This window comes from Choristoneura fumiferana, chromosome 20 (genome assembly GCF_025370935.1).
Source record: "Choristoneura fumiferana chromosome 20, NRCan_CFum_1, whole genome shotgun sequence".
Classification (NCBI taxonomy): domain Eukaryota; kingdom Metazoa; phylum Arthropoda; class Insecta; order Lepidoptera; family Tortricidae; genus Choristoneura; species Choristoneura fumiferana.
The window spans coordinates 5,278,619-5,300,580 of record NC_133491.1 but is presented as its reverse complement, the minus strand read 5'-3'; the positions used below and the strand labels follow the sequence as shown (position 1 = coordinate 5,300,580).

At 37.3% G+C, this 21,962-nt stretch overlaps 1 protein-coding gene across 1 annotated transcript in view; it reads right to left on the bottom strand.

Moving 5' to 3' along the window:
• The window catches only part of LOC141438914 (uncharacterized), a 75,616-nt gene that overhangs the window by 44,853 nt on the left and 8,801 nt on the right, over positions 1 to 21,962 (bottom strand). The window contains exons 2-3 of the mRNA XM_074102973.1: positions 2,144 to 2,244; positions 1,113 to 1,299 (exon numbers count right to left, since the gene is read on the bottom strand). Coding sequence (XP_073959074.1) covers positions 1,113 to 1,299; positions 2,144 to 2,213 — 257 coding nt within the window. The 5' untranslated portion in view covers positions 2,214 to 2,244. The remainder of the gene's footprint in view (positions 1 to 1,112; positions 1,300 to 2,143; positions 2,245 to 21,962) is intronic.

Genomic DNA, 21,962 nt, shown 5'->3' with positions numbered 1-21,962 from the left:
GGATTTTATTTTTGAGTGGTTCGAATAGATACCTACATATTTTTGCACTTGACTGTACTCGTACATCAAAGATTAACTAACTTGAAAATTAATTAGGACTGAAAGTTCTCATTCCGTAATGATGCCGTCTTCTTTTGTAACTTCATAAAAATTTCAAAACAAATAGTTACTTAACATCAAGAAATTTCTAACTTTACTAATTAATTACTCTAGAAAAGTAAAATAGACTGCGGGTTGGCTGTTTTTTTGAAGGGTTCCGTGATCATGCAAGGAACCTTTACAATTCGACACGCCCTCGCATCCATGCATCTCTTCGTCCGTACGTCTGTCTACATATTTTCACTGTCTTTATTATGTATTATGTCTTTTGTGTGTAACACGAACGCGTCCTTAATCGCTGTCAGTGCTTTCGGTCACGCACACTAAGACATTAGGCACATGCTTTTTTAACAGATTTAAGGTCACAGCTCATTAGATCCACTCGGAACCCGATCAGCACCGCCTCGCCGCGAGCGGTTAGTATTCCTTATATGGATTTGTATGGGCATGCGCTCATTACATCAACTCCGTAGCGTTACCGGATCGCCTCGCTCGCGAGGTGTCCACGCGCGGACGGCGAGTAGACCACTCGGTGATAGCTCGCTGTTCGTACACTCGCGGCGCTCTCCACCCTCATTTCATAATAGACTACTCAGAAATTCGTGGACCACGCGACGTCTACTCGTTGACCACGCGACGTTCACTCGTTGACCACGCGAGGTCCACTCGTTGTCAACGCAGCGTCCACCCGTGGACCATCTGTCGACAAACAAGTGGACGCCGAAAGTCGAGGTGGTGCTGGTCCGGTACCGGGTGGCTCTTATGATCTGTGACCTTTATAAGCGTAAATCACTAAAAGGATGGCAGAAGAATGCGGTCGGTAGTGCGACGGGCCTATTTACGTGGCTGTATTATGATATGAACAACATCACACCACGATCCCCGCGCACGACAGTTGAAGTGATGTTGTTCATACACAGCCACGTAAATAAGCCCGCTGAACTCCCGACCCGACCCACTTCCGATCCGTTGCCTTCCTATGTGTGGTTTCTAATCTATGTGGCATAACTTACTTGTCATGAAAGTGCTTGTTGCTCGTCGCATATGAATCGAATATGTAGTTAAGCATGGGGGAATCTGCCTTCCCCTGTTTCATTTGCTGTCTTCTTGGCTTGGACGTTGGTAGTCGTACTCCGCTTCGGAATATGCTGGATGTAGCTGGCCGCGCTTGAGGCGTAGTGGGGTCCATGTCTGGTGATTCTGGAGTTAAGAGTTTCTGTTAAACGTCTGAGCCTTAATTACGAGGCCGTCTACGAAACTATAATTTGTCTTCACTTCTTATTGTTACTCGTATAACTGTCAAATGGAACTACTACCAATCAGCTACATTTTTGATGAAATTATTTCGTGTTCGTATTTATTTTTAATTTTTATACGAAACCCATTAACTAACTCCATAAATAACTAAACTAAATCTAAACTTATTAAAGGAACTTACAATTACAAAAAAATGTTTTTCCTACTTAATTCCCACCAACATCATAAACGAGAATTCTTGGATATTTTGATGTCTCTTGTCTGTCATTCCACCATGAAAAAAGATCTGGACGATTTTTTTTAAATAGTTTATAATCTAGACTTGTTTAACCCATAGCATGTTATTACGAGTATATCAGAAAATGCCATAGTTCCCACGAAATAGCGATAAACGAATTCTTCGACAAAGTCACGCGTAACAGCTAGTCTATATTTACTTGTGGCTTTTTTTGGGTTGAGTTACTGGCCAAAGACATTAGGTCCTTGCTTTTATTGACTTGATTTTAGTTTAAAAATTTATCATCCGTCCATCTCGTTGGTGGACGTCCTACGCTGCGCCTGCCGGTCCGCGGTCTCCATTCGAGAACTTTTCGGCCCCAACGGCCATCTGTCTCCGTGCTATATGGCCTGCCCATTGCCACTTCAACGAGCTAGTTCGCTTGATTATGTCGGCGACCCTTGTTCTTCTACGTATCTTCTCATTTCTGATTCAATCCCGTAGAGAAACCCCAAGCATAGCTCTGACAGTGCGGGACTATCACCGGCTAAAAAACCTGGCTGTACCGACCTGTGGCGTTAGTCTGTGGTGCGATGGCCCTGGTCAGTACTGCCGCCATTAGCAGCAGCGCGCGGTGCATGCCGCCGCATCCTACCCGCAGAGCAGGCGCCCTGCAACAATGAAAACAAATATTTAGGGTTTGCACCTTAATGTATTATCCCGTTGTTGGCTGCTGCGACCGAGTTGGATTCAATGCTTTGTATGTATTATTCACACGACGCGGTCGCTTGCATCCATATTTCATCATCATCAGTCTATGTTCGTCCACTGCTGGACATAGGCCTCTCCCATGGCACGCCACTGAGCACAATCCTCGGCCACTCTCATCCATACTAACTTCATATTAATTCATCGGTACATATAATGCAATATAGTAACACACACACATCACACAAATGCAACTATCACCACCACCACCAAACTAACACGTTGTAGCTATTATATTGTTGCGAATGAGCAAAGTATTTATTTATATATATAATACGGACCTCTACAAAGTAACGCCTGATTCAAAAATCTAAAAATCTGATTGTAAAATCAATTGCAGATGCTAGTACCTGAAGTACCAGTATGCGACTAAAATAAGCATGCTTAATTGTAGCATGCTTTCGTGCTAGTAGCTAGCATGTGTAACAGTAGATTATTATTACTCGATTTTCATAACACAAAATACAGCAGTTGAAACGATTCTGTCTGTCCCGACTTATTTGTCAAACAAGCTAACAAACTGGTATCAATGTACATTTCCGCTGCGTATTTCTAGTATTTTTTTCATGTCATACAGCGGAAATTAAACCAGAACAAATTAGTCCTGTTCGCATTAACCCACTTGTGTCTTGTGTCTGTTTAGCATAACGTATTCGTGTGACAATTATTTGCGTTTCGCAAAAGTAGGGCAAACAAAAGGAAGGATGTTTTAACTCATTTTTTAAAGCTTCGTAGTCAGGTTATCTAACCACTTGGCCATCCAGTCGTCCTGTAGTGAATACAAAATATAAATAAAATCAATAGCCATTGCAATTAGAGTTTGCATTAAAAAAATATTTACAGAGAAATTATAAAGCATAAATAGCGAAAGATCTGTTATCCTCCACTAATCGGGATATTTTTTGGACACCTTCACGGATCCTTAAATTTTCATAACCAAAGGCCGTATTGTCTAACGCACACGCGCGCTCATGATATTGCATTCATTATCCTTTTTCTACCCTTATCCAATACCTTGTGACAGAGAGAAATGGTAATAACGATTATGATGCCTCTGGTTAATAAACTTAGCAGGTTGACAAACAAATGAAAAGCAACAAACCCGCTTTGAAACGATTCACGCAATTACAGCATTTAATGCTAAACTTAAACTAATACATATAATCTACCTCTCTGTATTAATCAAAATGCGCCATCTCCAACCAATCATAACTTCAAGAATCCAATTAATGAAACTATTCCCGGCTGATTTGAGCTCCCGTGCTATAATTCTGCATGACTGTGCAAACAAATAGACTGGCAGCAGATTTATCATACTAATTTTCTATGAAACACGATACGAGGAAAGTTCCTAACGTTCTACAACGTTTGATGCTTGCGGACGGTACACAGAGTCCCGTTAACTTGCTCAAACTTTACAGAAATCAGTTAAATAAGTTAGACTCGCCATGATTTATAGTTTGTGTTCATGAAGATTACGTCCATTTATGTATATAGTAGTGTTTGCCCACGGCTTTGCACGCGTAATCCATTAGGTTCAACAGTAGAATTGAAATTTCGGGATTATCATCATCATCATCATCCCAGCCTATATACGTCCCACTGCAGGGCACAGGCCTCCCCTCAGAATGAGAGGGCTTGGGCCATAGTTCCCACGCGGGCCCAGTGCGGATTGGGAACTTCACACACACCATTGAATTGCTTCGCAGGTTTGTGCAGGTTTCCTCACGATGTTTTCCTTCACCGCAAAGCTCGTGGTAAATTTCAAATGCAACTCCGCACATGAATTTCGAAAAACTCAGAACAACAGTAGAATTGAAATTTCAGGATTATACAAAATTGTATTAACATTGCAAATAAAACTGTGCCAAATTTCACGACTTTAAACCTAGCGCTTGAGATTTCGGGATTTTATCCCAGCTATCTTCATATTAAATTTCATCTAAATCCATCTATAATCGTTTTATCGTGAAGGAGAAACAAACGCACACACTTTTCGCATTTATAATATTAGTAGGACGTAGGATATGTCTGCATCATATGTAAAACGTAACGTGCCATGCCCGGTTTTAGAATAAAATGGCCCACCTTTCCCATGTGTGGTGTCGTAAAAGGTGACCAAAGGACTTAATGTGAGAGCAGCTGTTGCCATCAACTAACTCCGGAGTCCAAACTCGGAAGCGTGGACCTTGACTGCGGGGCTGATCCATAAAATCAAGGTCGCTCTGATGATGATGAACTCCGGACTCCAGCTCAGAGTATGAATGGTTCTCAGGGTATGGAAGGCCAGAAAAAACTACCACAATATTTTCCCAAGAACGTTGTCGTAAAGGTTCACTAGTGATCCTCATTCGACGGCCACGACTACTCTGTCAAGAGTGTAGCGACTTAGAAGAGAGACTTATGAAAGACTGATGTACACCATCAGCCAAATAAGTAGTCTATAAATTTTGAAAACAAGTTCCTATTAAATGAATATGTCGCTAAAGTCGAACTTTCAAGTTGACAGTCACGCCTATTGGCATTATTGTTTTATGACATGCAAAGTATTATCAACTTTAGGGTGGTAGACCACATATATTTGGCTGATGGTACATCACAAAAAAGAGTTGACATACAAACGAAAATACATATAACAAAGAGTATAGTAGATACAAAATACAAAAGTAGATACAACCAACTAGAATTGACACACAAATAAAAGTAGAGACAACAAACAAGAATAGACATTAGACACAGTACATGTTAGTTTCGTAACTAGTTTCTTCTTTACCTGATTTTAGAATTAATATGTACTTATTAACTGGACGTAGATTAAGAAAAGGATCCTATCATGTTATTCTTCAACTTTGCTTTTGTTGCTACTGAAACTAGATCCAAAATTAAAAATTAAATGATTGAGGATTGCATCGTTTTTAATACGTCCCTAAAAAATAGATTTCGTTGAGCAAACGCACTGCTAATAAAAATAAAATAATACCTATAAAATTTACCGCCTCTTGCACTCCATAGGTTACATAATTTATGTTCCTCTCCACTGTCACCAAACTCGCACTAAGAGCCAAAATAATTATGCTACTCGTCCTAACTAATTTGCTCATTACTGCAAACTTAGCCCGATAGTGAATGGCTTAATTTAAGTTGGAAACTTAAAAACATGCAAATTTGTAATTGCGATGCTCCAGAAATGTTCAATTTTATGAGGTAATTTAAATACAGCTGCTCCAAACTCATTTGGAACTAAGAGGTAGTTTTAGTTGTGAAATTAGAGAGCGTGGCTACTTAAGATTGGAAAATAAAAATATTAATACAAACATATACCTACACAGAGAGATCGAAAAGTTGTGTTGCAGGTGATGACCTATGACTCTGAGACGTGTTTCTTGACTGTTAGCCTGTTGGAGAGGCTCAAAGTCAACAACGAGCTATGGAGAGAGCTATGCTTTAAATTTCCTTTAAATAGGTATGGAAATTCGTTGAATAACTAAAGTCACCGACATAGCTGGAAAAATATGTAAGTTGTAGTAGCAATGAGCGGCCAACAACGCTCGAAGAACAGATAACCGTTGGGGGAGAGAAGTCCCGAGGGCGGCCACGGATTGGAAGACGAAGCGTTGGCAGGCCAGGTGGAGAGAGAGAATCAATGGATGATGAAACAGGGGGTGAAAGTTGTAGATATAAATAAATAATATATTACAAAATACCCTAACTTTAATAGACAAGACGGTTTCAAGTTGTCAAGTACGTGGTCACCAGTGCTAAATATAGTTAAACCTGATGTAATGGTGTTTGTGAAAATACGAAAAAAAGGGAGTGATACTGTGAATGTATTTTGCCGTGACTTTAAAGTGATTTCGAGTTACAATAGTAGTGGACAACTTGTTAAGAAGAGGGCAGATCGGTTACGCCCGATTTATTTTTCTGACTGGCAGTTATACCAGCATACCCGCAATTCTCCAGTCGTCTCGTGATCATGGCGCATGCAACTGTGCCGAAATATCGAGCTGCTCTAAAATCAAGGTACGCGGAACAAGACCCGAATTTAATTCATAAACTTAATAATGACCGTAATAGTCTAAAATATTGTGATGTTTGAATGAATAAATGAATTATTACAAAAAAATAATTGTTTTCTTTTATATCGTAGAGAAGAAATAAAAACGGATTATTGAAATTTACCACGGGATAAAGAATTCTGTAATGAGGGAAAAGCCGCGAGCATGAACTAGTTTATCCGTTCAAAGAGTAAAACTCATGGAAGCAACTAACGTCAATTACATAACTTTCTCGCAATGCTTTGTTCAGAGTTGGAAAGGTGACAATTAGGGTTGTAACGGAACGTCACCCTCCGCTATCCTTAAGGCGGAACTAACGCAAGAAATCATTTGCCTCCTCATCCGTCTCCATAATAATTTTGTAAATTTGCGGAGGTTAAAGTAATTACGTTGATTACGTTTATTAGCACTTTTTGGTTTGTCTTAATTCTAGTTTTAAGGTTAAGCAGAGCAGTCAGTCTACAATTAATTGTCTCAGTGAGTGACGCATTGACATTCGGCATGGACCACAGAGGGGATATGACATGACAATCGACAGATTGTGCATGTCATATCGACGTCTGTGATCAATGGATGGCTTTGAGTATTTATCTAGATAAATACTCAAAGATGGATGGTTTTTGTTTTACTGTTTTGTTATTTAATTTAGTTACATTGTGTGTTTTGGTTTCATGTTGGTTGTTTTTTGATTTTTTTTAAATTAGGTTTGTATATTGACTTTATTGCTTTTTTTGTTGTTTTTTGTAAGTAAATTTGTGTCGCTTTCCGTGAAGTCACCAAGCGGTCACAGTGGAAGACCAGCGTTGGCCTATACGGCCAACACTATGCTGAGCTGGGGCCGCTTCGCGATTTTACATATACATAATACTTGTTTTTATTTTATTAAGATTAGTTTTTGGAGTCTTTTTGGTATTTTTTAGTTCAACTCCAAACTTTGTTCATCCCGTAAAAATCCATATCGAAAATATAAACTGAAAACTGAAACTGAAACTGTTTCAGTTTGTATTTTCGATACTTGTTTTTATGTTAATACTATTGTTTTATTTTTTACTGTATTTTTATTATGTTTTATGTAATGTGCGAGAAGCGAATAAAATATTTCTATTTCTATTTGACGTACAACGCGCGAGGAGACGAGGACTCAAACTTTGGAAAATTTACATTGCCGCAATATTTTTGTTTGTGAAATTATAAAAGAAATTTATTTTCACACTAAATACTTAACAATATACAAAAATTAACATATAGTTTATAACAGAAGAATAAAAAAGTAATACTAGAACTTACTATATTCTAAAAAAAACTTTTAACTTATGGCTCGACTTATTCTAAGCCTTAAAAAGTATATTTACAAATTAATGATCCAGATCGCTGTTGGGAAAAGTTGTCCATAAGGATGTAAACGCTTCCACGTCGTATGGCAATAACATAATTGAAATCTTTGAAGTGTGTGTGTTTATGTTAAATGTTTGAAGGTGGTACTGTTGGTGCTGTTAATAAACCATTTTTCTTTCTTTCTTTCTTTAAATATGGTTTTCTCTTTCTTAATTTTAATTATTAGTGATAAACAGCTCTAATAAAAAGTGTTATTTGTAAATATGTATGTACCATTAGACAAATATGTGGTCTACCACCCTAAGTTGATAATCGTTTGCATGTCATAAAACAATAATGCCAATAACTTGAAAGTTCAACTTTAGCGACATATTAAATTGATAGGAACTTGTCTAAAAATTTATAGACCATGAAACTACCGTGAGACTCACTCATATTAAATATAATGACCCGGATAACTCACGTCTTAAATCGAGTTTAGCTCGACATGTTTCGGGCTAATCCGTAGCCCTTCGTCTTCGGAGCAACGCGACTCAGCGGCTGCTGCAACACGCGCACTGCGCGCCGCCGCTCTGCTCGCGCGACTACCCGACGAAACTGACGGATAACCTGGTTAAAATCAGGGTTCAAGTGATGATCTGTGAGTGAGAGTGTGTTGTAGGTTTCACTATACATGGAATCTAAGCCTTATTGTATTCCTGGCCGACTCCGCTTCTGTTTTTTATACAGATTTGTACTGACATTGATTTTAACTGTCATTCTCTCTTGTTTTCTTGTGTTGTGATGGAATAGACTTTGTTTATATATTTTACGTAAACAATTGTTTAAATCCAGTTTTACAACAGAGTGAGTGAAGGCTTTTATTTAAGATCTTCATCACAACATTTTTTTTATACAGTTTAGGCTTGCGTTTGGCCACAATCACGCCTGATGGAAAGCGAGGATGAGGCCTACGATGGAGCACGCTTGCCTAGTAAATGCTCATTCATTTTAAGGCAATAAAGAGTTTGAAGGTGCAGTTGAATTGTTCTAATCGTAGTTCGTACATCTGGTAGCATGGTGAACCAGACGGTCATGTTGGTTGAGTTCAAAACGCGTCAGTGTAGTGTGTCAGGTCGCAAGTGAGCAAAGTATTTGTTTATAGTTCATTAATTGTAGTTGATTTATTGAAGCATTATTTTTTGGAAGGTCTATATCAAATCAAATTCGAATCAAATGTATTCCTTACTTTTGTCCATTGTTAAGGTTGCCTGGAAGAGATCGCTCTGAAGCGATAAGGATGCCTATTGCTTACCTTAGAAAATCTCTATGTATATACCTGTTTTTTCTGTACTGCTTACTGTGTTGGTGTGCAATAAAGAGTTATTGTATTGTATTGTATTGTATCAATGAACTAAGCCACTTTGCTGATCCGTAATCACACGTGTAAAACAAATTAAATTATTAATGGCCATAATGAATGTTTTATTCAGGTGAATAAATAAGAACCAATACGAGTAACTTTAAAAATAAGAACTGAGATTTTCCAATATTAATTTGATCAGGCAGGTGTAAATCGTTCCTAACTTTTGAATAGAATCGAAGATCAGTTCAGTGAATTTGCAAGTAAACTTTGAAAGAAAGTTGTAATTAAATCGGTGTAAGATTTTAATATAATTAGTAGAGCCTTTTAAGAAAAAATGCCTTCAAGTATTTAGCATAATCTGGCCGTTTGTTTTTGGGAACCTTCCAAAAGCTCAGAACGTAACTTACCCACTTTATTTACGGAGAATGGTTTAGTTTCTGCCAAATACAAACCGTCGGGTGAGAATACGTTTGTGCCATACGCCTCATACCTTGGTTTACAGGAGAGCAAAATAAAGCAAAATATTTAATTTTACATTAAGTTATATTTTAGTGTAAATTTAAAGTAAATGGTCAAAAAGGTACACATATATACTATTCTTAGTACAATAAACATACACTCAGTATAGTGTTATTAATGAGATTTTTGCAGATTTGCGATTGCTATATCCATTTTTAATGAACAATTGTTTATCGTTTAATGTATGATATGGCACAAATACTTGGATATGGCACCAGATGGTTCATTACTTTTAATTAAATTTGTACCACATCCATTATAAATTCAATAATTATAGAGCTTTTTTTATATATCGTAGATATATAATGTCAAATTTTCTATTTTAATAAGACTTCAAAATAAGTTTTTGATAAAAATTCCATTTTTCATATGACTGACTGTACTTTTTGTCAACTTTACTTGCATTGTCACTCAAACTAAATTTGCATACCAAATTTCAAGTCGATGCCATTAACCGTTGAAGAGTTCCGCCCTGTGGAGATGATCCTGGCCAGACTACCAGGATGTCACTACCAGATTATTGTATCGTCCAAATTTCAAGTCAATTTGACTACTGGAAGTCGGTCAAATTTAACTTGCAAGATTTGATTACAGACAGACAAATAGACAACGGGACAGGTGAAACTAAATAATAAGCTTGTAAAAAGATTTATCGTCTTTGGGCATGAATGTCAACATAGAATGTCCGATATTTTTTTACTTATACTTTTATTAATGTTTTTCTCATTCAGAATTGGTGGTAAACTTTTAGGCAAAATTAGGCGGCAGAGGTATATAAATGGTAATTCCATAGTTGATTGAGAGTGGATATGTCACAAAATTGTAAAAGATCATGTCGTTTGTCACAATGTTTACTTGATTTTAAGCATTGTTTTGTGCCATATCCGGATATAGCACACATTTATGATTACCATTTATTTCGTATCGTAGATATGGTACAAATTGAATGTAATTTACTTAGTAAAAAATAAGTATTTTAACACAACGATTTGTGCAAAAGATTATTCACGATCTGAAATATTAAGCTTAACGCGAAATCCATTTTGGTAAAAAATGGATATGGCACAAACGCATTCTCACCCGACGAAACAATAAACACGAAATTAACCAATAAATGAGTAACTTTTCATGGGAATTTAACTTTATTTTAAGAAATTATGATAGCATTTGGTGAAATGTATAAAAATTTTAATTACCTGATAAAAGAGATAAAAATTTATATGGATATCGTTTAAGTGTTGTAATCGCCTTTCCCTTTTCAGTTTTATTTAATTTTGTTACACACGCACGCACGCACGAAAGCACACACATCCCATTCTATCCTTCTGATTTTATGAAGTTATTCTACACAAAAGTAGTAACTTTCTGAATAATATCAAAACGAAAATATTTAGCAGTTACGATATTAATTATGTGTTTAAAAACCATAGATAATGACCAGCATTACGACATTGGATTCTATTATGAACACGGCAGTAACGTAATGGTCATTACGATATCGAAATCGATATCGTAACGAATATTATCGCACCGGAGTGGTGGCGGGGCTTCTGCTTCACCAGGCGCAGGAGCTCGTGTGGCAGACATAGTTCTGGTTGCAATGCAGGTCATTCTCAATGGTTCTTGAACGCATGATAGAGGATTTAATATGGATGTAGATAAAGTAATGTATGCAACTGGACGTAATTAGATCTTACTTAAAACACTCGTGTGATCCTTTTATGAGAGTCGGCTACGACTCGTTTCATAGAACCACACCCGTATTTTAAAGACCTTTATTACGTAACAGTTGCTTAAGCTAATTTTATTATCATCGTCAGCTGAAAGATGTCTATTGTTGAACACAGGCTTTCCCCAAACAACCTTGTAGATTACTGTCTATGAACAAGAGACATAGTAACGTTGCTCCTCCGTAAATGTATGTGTTAGACGGCTACATCTGTGTGACCCATATTGTCTTCTTGAAAAAAGAACTCGCCTTCGCTCGCCCCCTCTCTCGCTTTTACATTACATCATTTATGTCACACCAATCTAACGTCACGTCATTTATTTTCTTAGGAGACCGTTGTGTACTCTGTTCATGGGAAAATGTACTTTTGGACTGTTTTATCTGTGGACCCCATTTGTTATCTTAAAAAATAAAAACCAGAACGGTAAAACTGTTCATAGATACAATACTTTCCCCTACCTTTGGAAATGAGCTCTTTTCAATGCAATACCAAAAGGTGGAAAAGTTGACACGTCTGTACTCAAATATAAGTAAACTCGAACCAACTGAATCGTAACCCACTGTGAAACCTTTTCGTAGAGAAAGTCATAGTGACTTCGCATTGCTTGATAAGGGAATTTATTATGAAATTTACTGTGAGAATGTTCTACGGTGGGTCAGGAATCAAATGATTCGATTGTACAATCAGAGAAACTGGATGAAACCTCCTCATAATCAATTTCACTACCTATGGATGTTTTATTTGGCAAATGTAAGAGATAGTGAACATAAAACCTTAGTAGGTAACAAAAAGGTTCCCTAGTAGGTACGTGATTCAGTTTCCTGAACTGTACCTACATAAGTTGGAAGAAAATTTAAATTTAGTTGACGTTTCGTCTACACAGGTTATTGGCCTGTTTGACGTTTGTAACGGACTTAACTCCCTCGGGAAGTACCCAACCCTTTTAACTTTATTTATCAGAAATGGAACGAACCCCTAAGGGCAAGGTTCGCTATGCATGACGGCCAGTTGGAACAATCCAAGTTGAAATGTTCACGTTGGTCGTATTGATTTTTCTGTTTATTAAGTCGTTCGAATTTAAATTACCGGGTCACTCATAAATGGGATAGTGGGTGGTTGGTGCCCAAAGCTGGAAAACGGTTTTGTGTACCCACTACGCAGTAGTTTGTGTGGTCTTTTTTTACATAAAACTGACCGTTATTGCCCCCCATCTCATGTTATATAAAGTGCAGATGAGACCAATGGTCTACACTGGTTCAGTAACAGCTTATTCACTCTATATAGCCTTGAAGAGCCCTAGATTGTACTTATCTGGAAATATAGATGATTATTTGAATTACTAAGTGGCGTGGTTTATTTTTATTTATGATGAAGACGAGGGTAGTTTTTCACTGCTGACGGCACAATTAACGATTGGTAGAGCTCTCTTTGACATACATAGGAAACTCGTTTATTTTCCTAATCTTTACTAACTTCGGGTTAGACCCTACTTGCGCCTAACGGAGACTCCGTTCCGGGTTTAATTTCGGAGTTGTCCTTCTCCTAGGTGGGTTGCAAACCAATGCTTAAAGACCCTCTTTCCCTAGCGAAGCATTGTAGAAGTAATAAATAATGCTCGTGGTAATGGTCAAAATTGACCAGCTTGACTGGGAAAAGCTGGCGGAAAAACGCACAGATTGGCGCGGACGTGTATTAGAGGGTCGCAAGTATTGCGATGAGGCCTTGCTCAAGACACTTGCTGACAAGAGACAGAAACGACACCAAGGCAGGTCTGCACCAACATCCGTAGACTTCTCTTGTCAGACCTGTGGGCGAACATGTCGCTTTCGCATCGGTCTAGTCAGTCACCAATGACGTTGTGCACAGGCAACACGCCAAAATTCGTCTGGAACAGACGCGTAGGCCTGATGATGAATTTGCTAATTTCATAAAATGTGAAAGTATTTTTTTAGAAATGCTTGTTCAGCAGTTTTACAAGAAGTACAATATAATACTTTACAATGACCCTTTATTGAACGTCAAGCATAGTAAGCAGTACACAAAACAGAGTTTTGTACATAGACAAAGTTTTCCAAGGAAAGCTATAGTCGGCCTCCTTTAAGTTTACTTAGTTTAACAGAACAAGTTTATTTCAAATAAAGTTGATGTTTTGAATCCTTCATAGATCTCATGATTATAGCAAATCCGTGACCTGCCAAGAGTTTCAAACTGGATTCAAACGCAACTCCTAAGTGAATAAATGCGATCTTATCCATTTAAATTAGTTCCGTTTCAATGTAATTTGTTCCAATTAACCCTTTCTGTGTCCCAAGTATGAAGAACCTTGAACAATTTTCTGGAATCTCAATTCGTTCGGTGTAACCACAACTAAGGTTTGGAAGGGATTATGATGTGGATGGTTACAACAATGTAACATGTCCTATCTGACAGAGCCGTAGACAAAACTTTATATTAAAGACTGTCGAGTCAATTATTCATAATCATTATAATAAAGATAGATCTTTATTAAAGTGAAACAGACTGTGTTATGTTCATGTTTGAACTATGCTTGCCTTACGAAAACTTAATTCATGCATGAACACACATTCGTTGCATAGACGGAGCTATCTTAAGATCCCGGGTGAGCAAAGTAATCGTTTATAGTTCAAAGCAAAAACGGCATCATTTTAGAAAGTCTTACTAATAGAAATAATTACGTTGTGATTTTTTCTATCATCCTAAATACCATTGAAAACCTGAAGAAGCGAACGTATAAACGTAGAGTCCCCTTTCCAATAATACTCTTTATAAGGTGTCATTTTTTTGTGCAGTTTCTAAAAAGTTCGGTGTCCTTGAACGTGTTAAATAATTAGCTACTGTCCTTGTCAAAAACACTCGTGCCTGTTATTTCTTTAGTTTCTACTTTTTTATGTGTCATAAAGAAATAACGCAGCTCTCATATTGTATCGAATAGCAAACTCGGGAGTGACGGATATTGACAGCCAACATCCGAGTAGCAACTCTGCAACACCGGCAGTGTTACGATTGTGATACATTTTGATATATTCGTACCTAGAAATAAACGTAGCTTGGTTAAGATCATAGAATATTTTTTATTAAAAACAATACACAGATTATGAACTTAAAACAATACTTTGCTCCCCCGCAACCTTATGTAGCTACACCACCATTAATAAACAATAATAAAAAAAATCGTTTTTAAAGAATATAAAAGTCTATCACCAATAATTATTGGAGTAGACACATTAACTTATATATTAAGAAGAGTTCTATCAGTTCACATTTTTAATTTTCATTAATTTTTTACGAAATAATCGAGAAAAACTAAAAAAAATGCAACATTGCCAGCTCAGCAGGCATAAACGCTCTAAGAAATTCACATCTCTCATCTAGTCCTATATACGTCCCTCTGTAAAGCACAGGTCTTTTTCTAAGGAAAGGGCTTGAACCGTAGTTCCCATACGAGCCCAGTGCGGATTGACAACTTTAAGAAATACACCCGAGTACAACACTGTCGAGCGTCTATCGCGTATAATAGTTTGGGGAAATATCAGAGCTTGCATCGGCACAATTTTGGTTTTGAGCAGACAATCGATATTTTTAGATTGGCAACACTAAACTGAACCAGCTAGCCAGTTACAGTGCAGAAAAAAGACAATGTTTTTTTTGCGGCCTCTATTACAATATTCTTGACAAATTTATACGAATTCACGAGGTTAAATTCCTGTAAAAGGGCGAGGCAAAAGGGTGCGAACTACTTCATATCACACGTGGCCACGCACCTCGGTGTCAGTGACATATTACGGTTAGTGTTGTCATAAAATATGAATGAGTTTAAGTATGCCCGTGTTCGTAGTAGGTCGGGCTAACGCCTTATTCAACGCTCGTTAAGTTTCTGCCAAATTAACATTCATTTGTCATCTGTCGTTCTGGCATTTGCCTTTTCTTTAGACAAATAAAACTTTTAAATTAGGGTTTTAAGTAACTAACTTACTCGTGATTTCGTCTGTGAAAAATTCATTTATCACGCGCCCGCGGGAACTATAAAACTATACTTATGCCCTTTAGGATCTCAACCTATTTCAATTCCAAATTTTATCCAAAACTGTTAATTTGACCGTAAAGAGATTTCAGATAGACAGAGTAAATACAGAGCGATGTCGTCCATTGCCGCTTCAACTTGCATAATATGAAAAACTTACATTAAAAAGCGGCAAAGTGCGAGTCGGACTCGCGCACGAAGGGCTCCGTACCATAAAAAAAAACACGTTTATTGTATGGGAGCCCCCTTAAATATATATTTAATTGCAATTTAGTTACTTATTTATTTTTAAAGTGAATATACGACTAAATATTCTATGAATATTTCAAGCGTCTACCTGTTGCCGTTATTAATATTAGGCAAAAACGGCAAAAAATTACGTTTGTTGCATGGGAGCCCCCCTTAAATATTTATTTTATTCTGTTTTTAGTATTTGTTATTATAGCGGCAACAGAAATACATAATCTGTGAAAATTTCAACTGTCTAACTATCACGGTTCATGAGATACAGCCTGGTGACGGACTTACGGAGGGACGCATAGACAGCGAAGTCTTTTTTTAGTAATACGGTTCCTTTCTGTTTTTACCCTAGGAAACCCTAGTACGGCCTCAGATCCTTTATGATTTTTTTTCAGTAATACCGTTCACGGAACGTGACTTGGCTTAGTTTTTAAATTGACATACAAGCCGTATTTCGCTAAACTGCTTGGTACCCCAGCAGCGTGTACGCCGAAGAACTTTGCACTCAACCCAAGTGCCCGGGAAAAGTTGAATTATCCGGCTTGAATTGATAATGAATGTAGCACGTGACTTTCAATTTGATGACGACAATTATGGCGATTATTGTACTTATACATGTATGTTAATTAGATACTTGGATATTCATGACTAAAATTTGGTGACTTCCAGTTGTTTGTTGATATAGTTGTTACTTTATATCATATTTATAATTTACATAATTCTTCTTTATTTCCTAATCAAATTCATTGTACATTATTACTATTTAAAAAAATCAACTTAACTATTATTACCAATTAAGATATAATTTTTAAACTATACCTACATAATAGCTTTCATTTTTTTCATAATTGTAACAATTTAAAAATCCCCCTTCATGTTATTGTTCGCGGACACTGTTTTAAAATATTATAATATCCCCCAAAAAAATAAAATATAAATTTATAACTATAAAAAAAAATCCTATGTATAATACTCCGACAGTGACGACAGACAAATGGAATGATACCTACTCATATTTTGAACACCGTCCAGTCTCTCAGTCGCCAGTCAGCCTAAATAGGCTACAGAAAAGACTGAACAAATAAACATATAATAATATAAGTACGCTCTAAAAACATAATCCTCCTTCAGTCGGGTAATAGTTACCTTCCCACATTCAGTAGCAACTCGCAACGAGGGAATCCTATTAAAGTTACACAGCTATCGTAAAGTTAGAATGTGAAGTCCACACCTGAACCTGCACCGAACTAGATTAGATGGAAAAGTGCCAAGACCGTTTTGTCCAAGTTGTCCGTAGCCACACACAGGACCAAGACCTACTGAAAAAATCTTAGTGCGAAAGAGATACACTTACTGAAGGTTCCGTATACATTTTTAGGTATCTATGAATATCCTGTGTTAGTAGAGCCCCTCTCTTGCAAAATATACACATGTTTAATTTTAGATGTTGCTGACATAGACAGACAGATATTTCATATTTGTTGTGTGGTGATTTTATGAGCTACCTTAATATCAGATTTCTAGTTCTAGGACAATAGGATGTACAGTCGAACAAATTGAATCATGACATTTTAATAAACATTTTCACTATGATTTCCTAGATAAAAGTATGCGATGTCAATATGAATTAGTAGCACAAAGGTTCCACCCTGCATGGGTCATGATTCAATTGGCTCGACTGTACATTCTATGTTTTTCGGTTACGGCAGTTTGTATGTAAATGCTGTTCATAATGACTTTATAATTTTTATTGGTAGACCTTAAAAGTTTCATTTTTTCACTACTTGAAAGGGTATTAAAACTTGAGTACTTAATTTACCTATTTGATATTAATTTCAACTTGATACTCTACACGTTCCTGAGAAAAATAATTTTAATAGACGGACGGACAGACGGAAAACAGTGATCATATAAGAGCTCCATTTTGGCCTCTCGAGGTAAGGAAAAAACAATGTTTCTTAACAAAAACTTATCACGATTTACTTATTTATATCGTTTGCCTTAAAATAACTCCCAAACCATGCTTATATTTTAGAGACGTTCTTATTCATATTTCACATTTTATCGAGCTTAAATCTCACAAATTCCGTAACACAAATATGAAATGTTTAAAACATAGTTGCTTCTCCCACAAAGTAACGGCATGTTTTCTGATAAAACCGATGGCAGGCAGGACAGACGTTTCCTCGCGAGATTGGGTTTGTATAGATTTAACCCGGTTCAATAAAAGGGGGAGTTATTTTCGAAAGACTCGGAAGTTTTTTGAACTACTCCGGCCGTCGATCAACTACTAAGGTAACGGGGCGAAGCACCAAAGTTGACTCTGCTAATAATGCCTCTTGAAAAGTGAAGTCTGATTTCGAATAGTTCTTGACAGTTGACACTAATAATAGGCACTCCTAAATCAATCAAATTAGTTTGGCAGTTAGATTTAAAAAAAAAAATCGGTCATGCATTTTTTCTTTTGTCAATTCAGCAAAAAATTGTGAAGATTATAGCCAGTTAAAGGTCACTGGTGCGAACGCTAGTTTTCTCGATCTTTTCGTATGGCTCTGAGACTTGGACACTGAAAGCTGCAGACCGCAAACGTAGTGCTGGAGAAAGATGCTCCGTATTCCCTGGACAGCAATTCGAACTAACGCCTACATATTGCGAGAACTCAAAGTCTCCTCGCACCTGTCATCCGAATGTCTGCGCAGGGTTCTTGAATACTTTGGCCGCATTGCAAGGAAAGACGGTGATAACCTCGAGAAGCTAATTGTGACTGGTAAAGTGGATTGGAAGATGCCTCGTGATCGCAGCTCAATGCGTTGGTCTGACAAGATTCACACCGCTCTTGACTCTACAGTTCATAACGCCCTCCACACCGCCAGAGACAGAAATAGATGGAAAAAGTTTGTGCGAGAGAAAGTGATTCAGAAGGATGGTCACGACCCTCATTACTGAGGAATGCGACACAAAGAGAGTTCCGTGTAACCTCACTCCCTAGTACGTACTAAGGATTGCCGTCACAGCCCGCCACTCCTTTGAGTTTGACTTACTTTGGCGAACTTCATCTTTGTCATATTTGTTTGCTTGACAGAAGATAAAATACGTGTCCATTATGTGGCATTAAGTGGCTAAATACATTTAGTTTATTTAGTTTCACCTGTCCCGTTGTCTGTAGTCAAATCTTGCAAGTAATTTGACCAACTTCCATTAGTCGCATTGTCTTGAAATTTGGCATAGGTACTTATGTGAATTGCGTGCCAATACAATAATCTGGTTTTAATAGACGAATAGAACTTTTCTTATGTGTCTGATTTTCACTAGTCTGGTTCTTATTTACATTTTTCAAGTTTTTATAGTTTTTTTTGTTGTGTTTACTAAAAAAGCCGTGGTGGCTTGGTCTATGGCCTCTCAAGCAGAGGATTGTGGGTTCAAACCAGAGCTCGCACCTCTGGGTTTTTAAATTGATCTCCGAAATAACATTAAAAATTTATCACGAGATTTACGGTGAAGGAAAACATTGTAAGAAAACCCACACTAACCTGTGAAGCGATTTAATGGCGTGTGTGAAATTCCGAACCCGTACTTGGCCCGCGTGGGAATTACGGTCCAAGCCCTCTCATTCCGAGAGGAGGCCTGTGCCCAGCAGCGAGACATAATATAAGCCGAGATGACAATGACTGTGATGATGTTTTAACAATGTATCCCACTTAGATACCTTGTATCTGTGCGCTTTCTGTACTTTATTACGCTCATTTTCAGCCCTGGCATGCTGCCAGCTAATTTAAAATATGATGATGTGTTTGAAGTAATAAATACCTAATGCTAAAACAAACTACAAGTAAATTTAATAACTTGCTTTTTAAAGCAGTGCTTTAGCACCGAGTTTAAAATATTCACAGCGGTTTTAAATTAATTTAAAACCAGCTCCAATCATGCCTGCGTTTAAAGTTTTAAATTACGCTTAATTTAGTATTTTAATAGTTACCTGTCTTTTGGTAATAAGTCTTATTAATAAATAATGAACTTTTTAAAGTTATAACGTGGCTAGACGTTCAGACTCAGACGAATAAATTGTTATTTTAACATCAAATTCATCAGTACCTCTCTTTTTAGGCTTGAAAGAGAGCCATAAATATTTAATACATCTACAAGGGTAACTTCTCAAATAAAGTAATTAATAAATTATACAAAACTGTTGAACAATTTTGTAACTGATCAAACTTACTTTTGTTTATATTAATGTTGTGTGTGTATGTGTGTGTGTGTGTGTGTGTGCGTGCGTGCGTGCGTGCGTGCGTGCGGTGCGTGCGTGTGTGTGTATTTGTGTGTGTGTGTATTGTTTAATGCTATTTAAATAATTTATTAATAGTAAACAATGGATGCAAGTTGCGAGTTGTCGTTCATGGGCGTTCTAAGGGGGAGGCCTTTGTTCAACAGTAGTCTTCAGGCTGATGATGATGATGATTAATAGTAAGCCACAAACTGTTATCTCAGCCAAACGTCCCTCGGGTACGGCGTTCAATCCCGGATCACGGAAGTGGCTTGGTCTGCCTGATTAGGGCGTTTGGATGGGTTCCAATTTGGCTGACACGCTAAACGAGTATTATAATAACAGTTGTTTTCATAATTAACTGGGACAATGTTAAACGGTTTACTATGCTTAGGGATTTAGTAATGAAAATATGGCTAGCAGATATTAAAAACAGGAGTCTGATGGGAAAATCCAATACCTCGAAGTGCGTTGACTGTGGGGTGGTAGAAGATATTTATCACGTGTTGATGGAATGTGTGCAGAAAATGCCTTACTGTCACACCTAAGACAAAGGATTTTATAATTTATATATTATAAGTTATATATTTAATATTTTTTATTATATATATCTTATAATTTATATTATTTGATATTTAATTATGATTAATTTATTAGAATTGTTTGACTTAGGGGCTGTTTCACCATCCATTGATTAGCGTTAACCGACGCTTAAACGTAATGCCGTCTCCGTCTATTCGAATAAAACAAATAGAGACGGCATCACACCTAACCGCCAGTTAACACTAATCAATGGATGGTGAAACAGCCCCTTAGTATATTGATTGATTATTTTGATTTGATATGTAAAAGAGAATGCAATACTGAACCTTAAAAATAAGACTTATGTATTATTACTAACAAACTATGGATCCGGGTCTGCAATAAAGCATGTTTAATTTTCATTTAATTTAATTTAATAATACTGCCTTGGCTTATCCGTCATCAGACAAAGCCAAACATTTCCAGAATATTCCTTGCGTGCCAAGAAATTATTGTGTTAGATTTCTGTACTCTCTTTCTTTTTGTTCGCGTCAGAAATGTCATAAATTTTGCGTTTTTTGTAGGCATGGCATCAATGATCCACCCTGAAAGCATGGTGCACCGATTCCCTTGAAATTTTCGAATGGAGCGGCGTTTTCTTTCGCCAAACTCGCTCTCTCACAATTTTTACTACTCTATCGGTTCTTGCTGAACGTGGCCGACCGGATCTTTTCCTGTCCTCCACGGAGGAGGTCTCTTTTACCTTTTGAATGTGGTGTAAACTCGATTGCGTTTAATTCCAAGGAGTTTTAAAGCAGGGCCGAATTTAGGGGAGGGCAAACGGGGAACAGCCCGGGGCCTCCACAAAAAATGGGCCCCGACAATAGAGAGTCCGACGGGAAAACACAATCAATCAGGCAATCAGTAAAATAATCAAAATCACAAATGGCCCTAATTTTATTTGGAAAACAGTTTGGGGGGAGTTAGGCTCCACTCCTTTATTACCCTCCTACTACTTTATTGCCATTGTGAAACCTTTTGAAAATCATTTCGCACAACTGTTCCATTGTGGATAAAAATAAAACCACAAATTCCTTGACGTCTGAAATGATTGCATTTTGCTAACGTCAACATAATTTACTAATTAAAATCGTTCCTATCTATTTTGAGCTCAGGGTTTATAGGGTCCCGGCGCGGCGCACACAAAGTAAAATAAAGCGCATAAGCGGCTGGTCGAATTTCTGTGAAATCCTGGAATTTCAAGTCAATTGCTAGGTTCATGTTTTACGCGTGCAAAGCCGCAGGTAGAAGCTAGTATTTAATAAAAATAAGCAGACCACAAAATTCATTGAACGTCAAGCCGTCAGTGTTGTGAAAAATGCTCATTTCGAGGCTTAAAGACTCGAACCCTAAAGACTCTCAAGTCAAATGCAACGACTCGCACCCATACGCATAAAATAAGCCAATTTCATGCTCAAATATAGTCTAGTCTTTAAGACTCGAGTTTTAAGGGTTCGAGTCTTTAAGCCTCGAAATGAGCGTTATCCATAACTCTACAAGCCGTCGATTAAA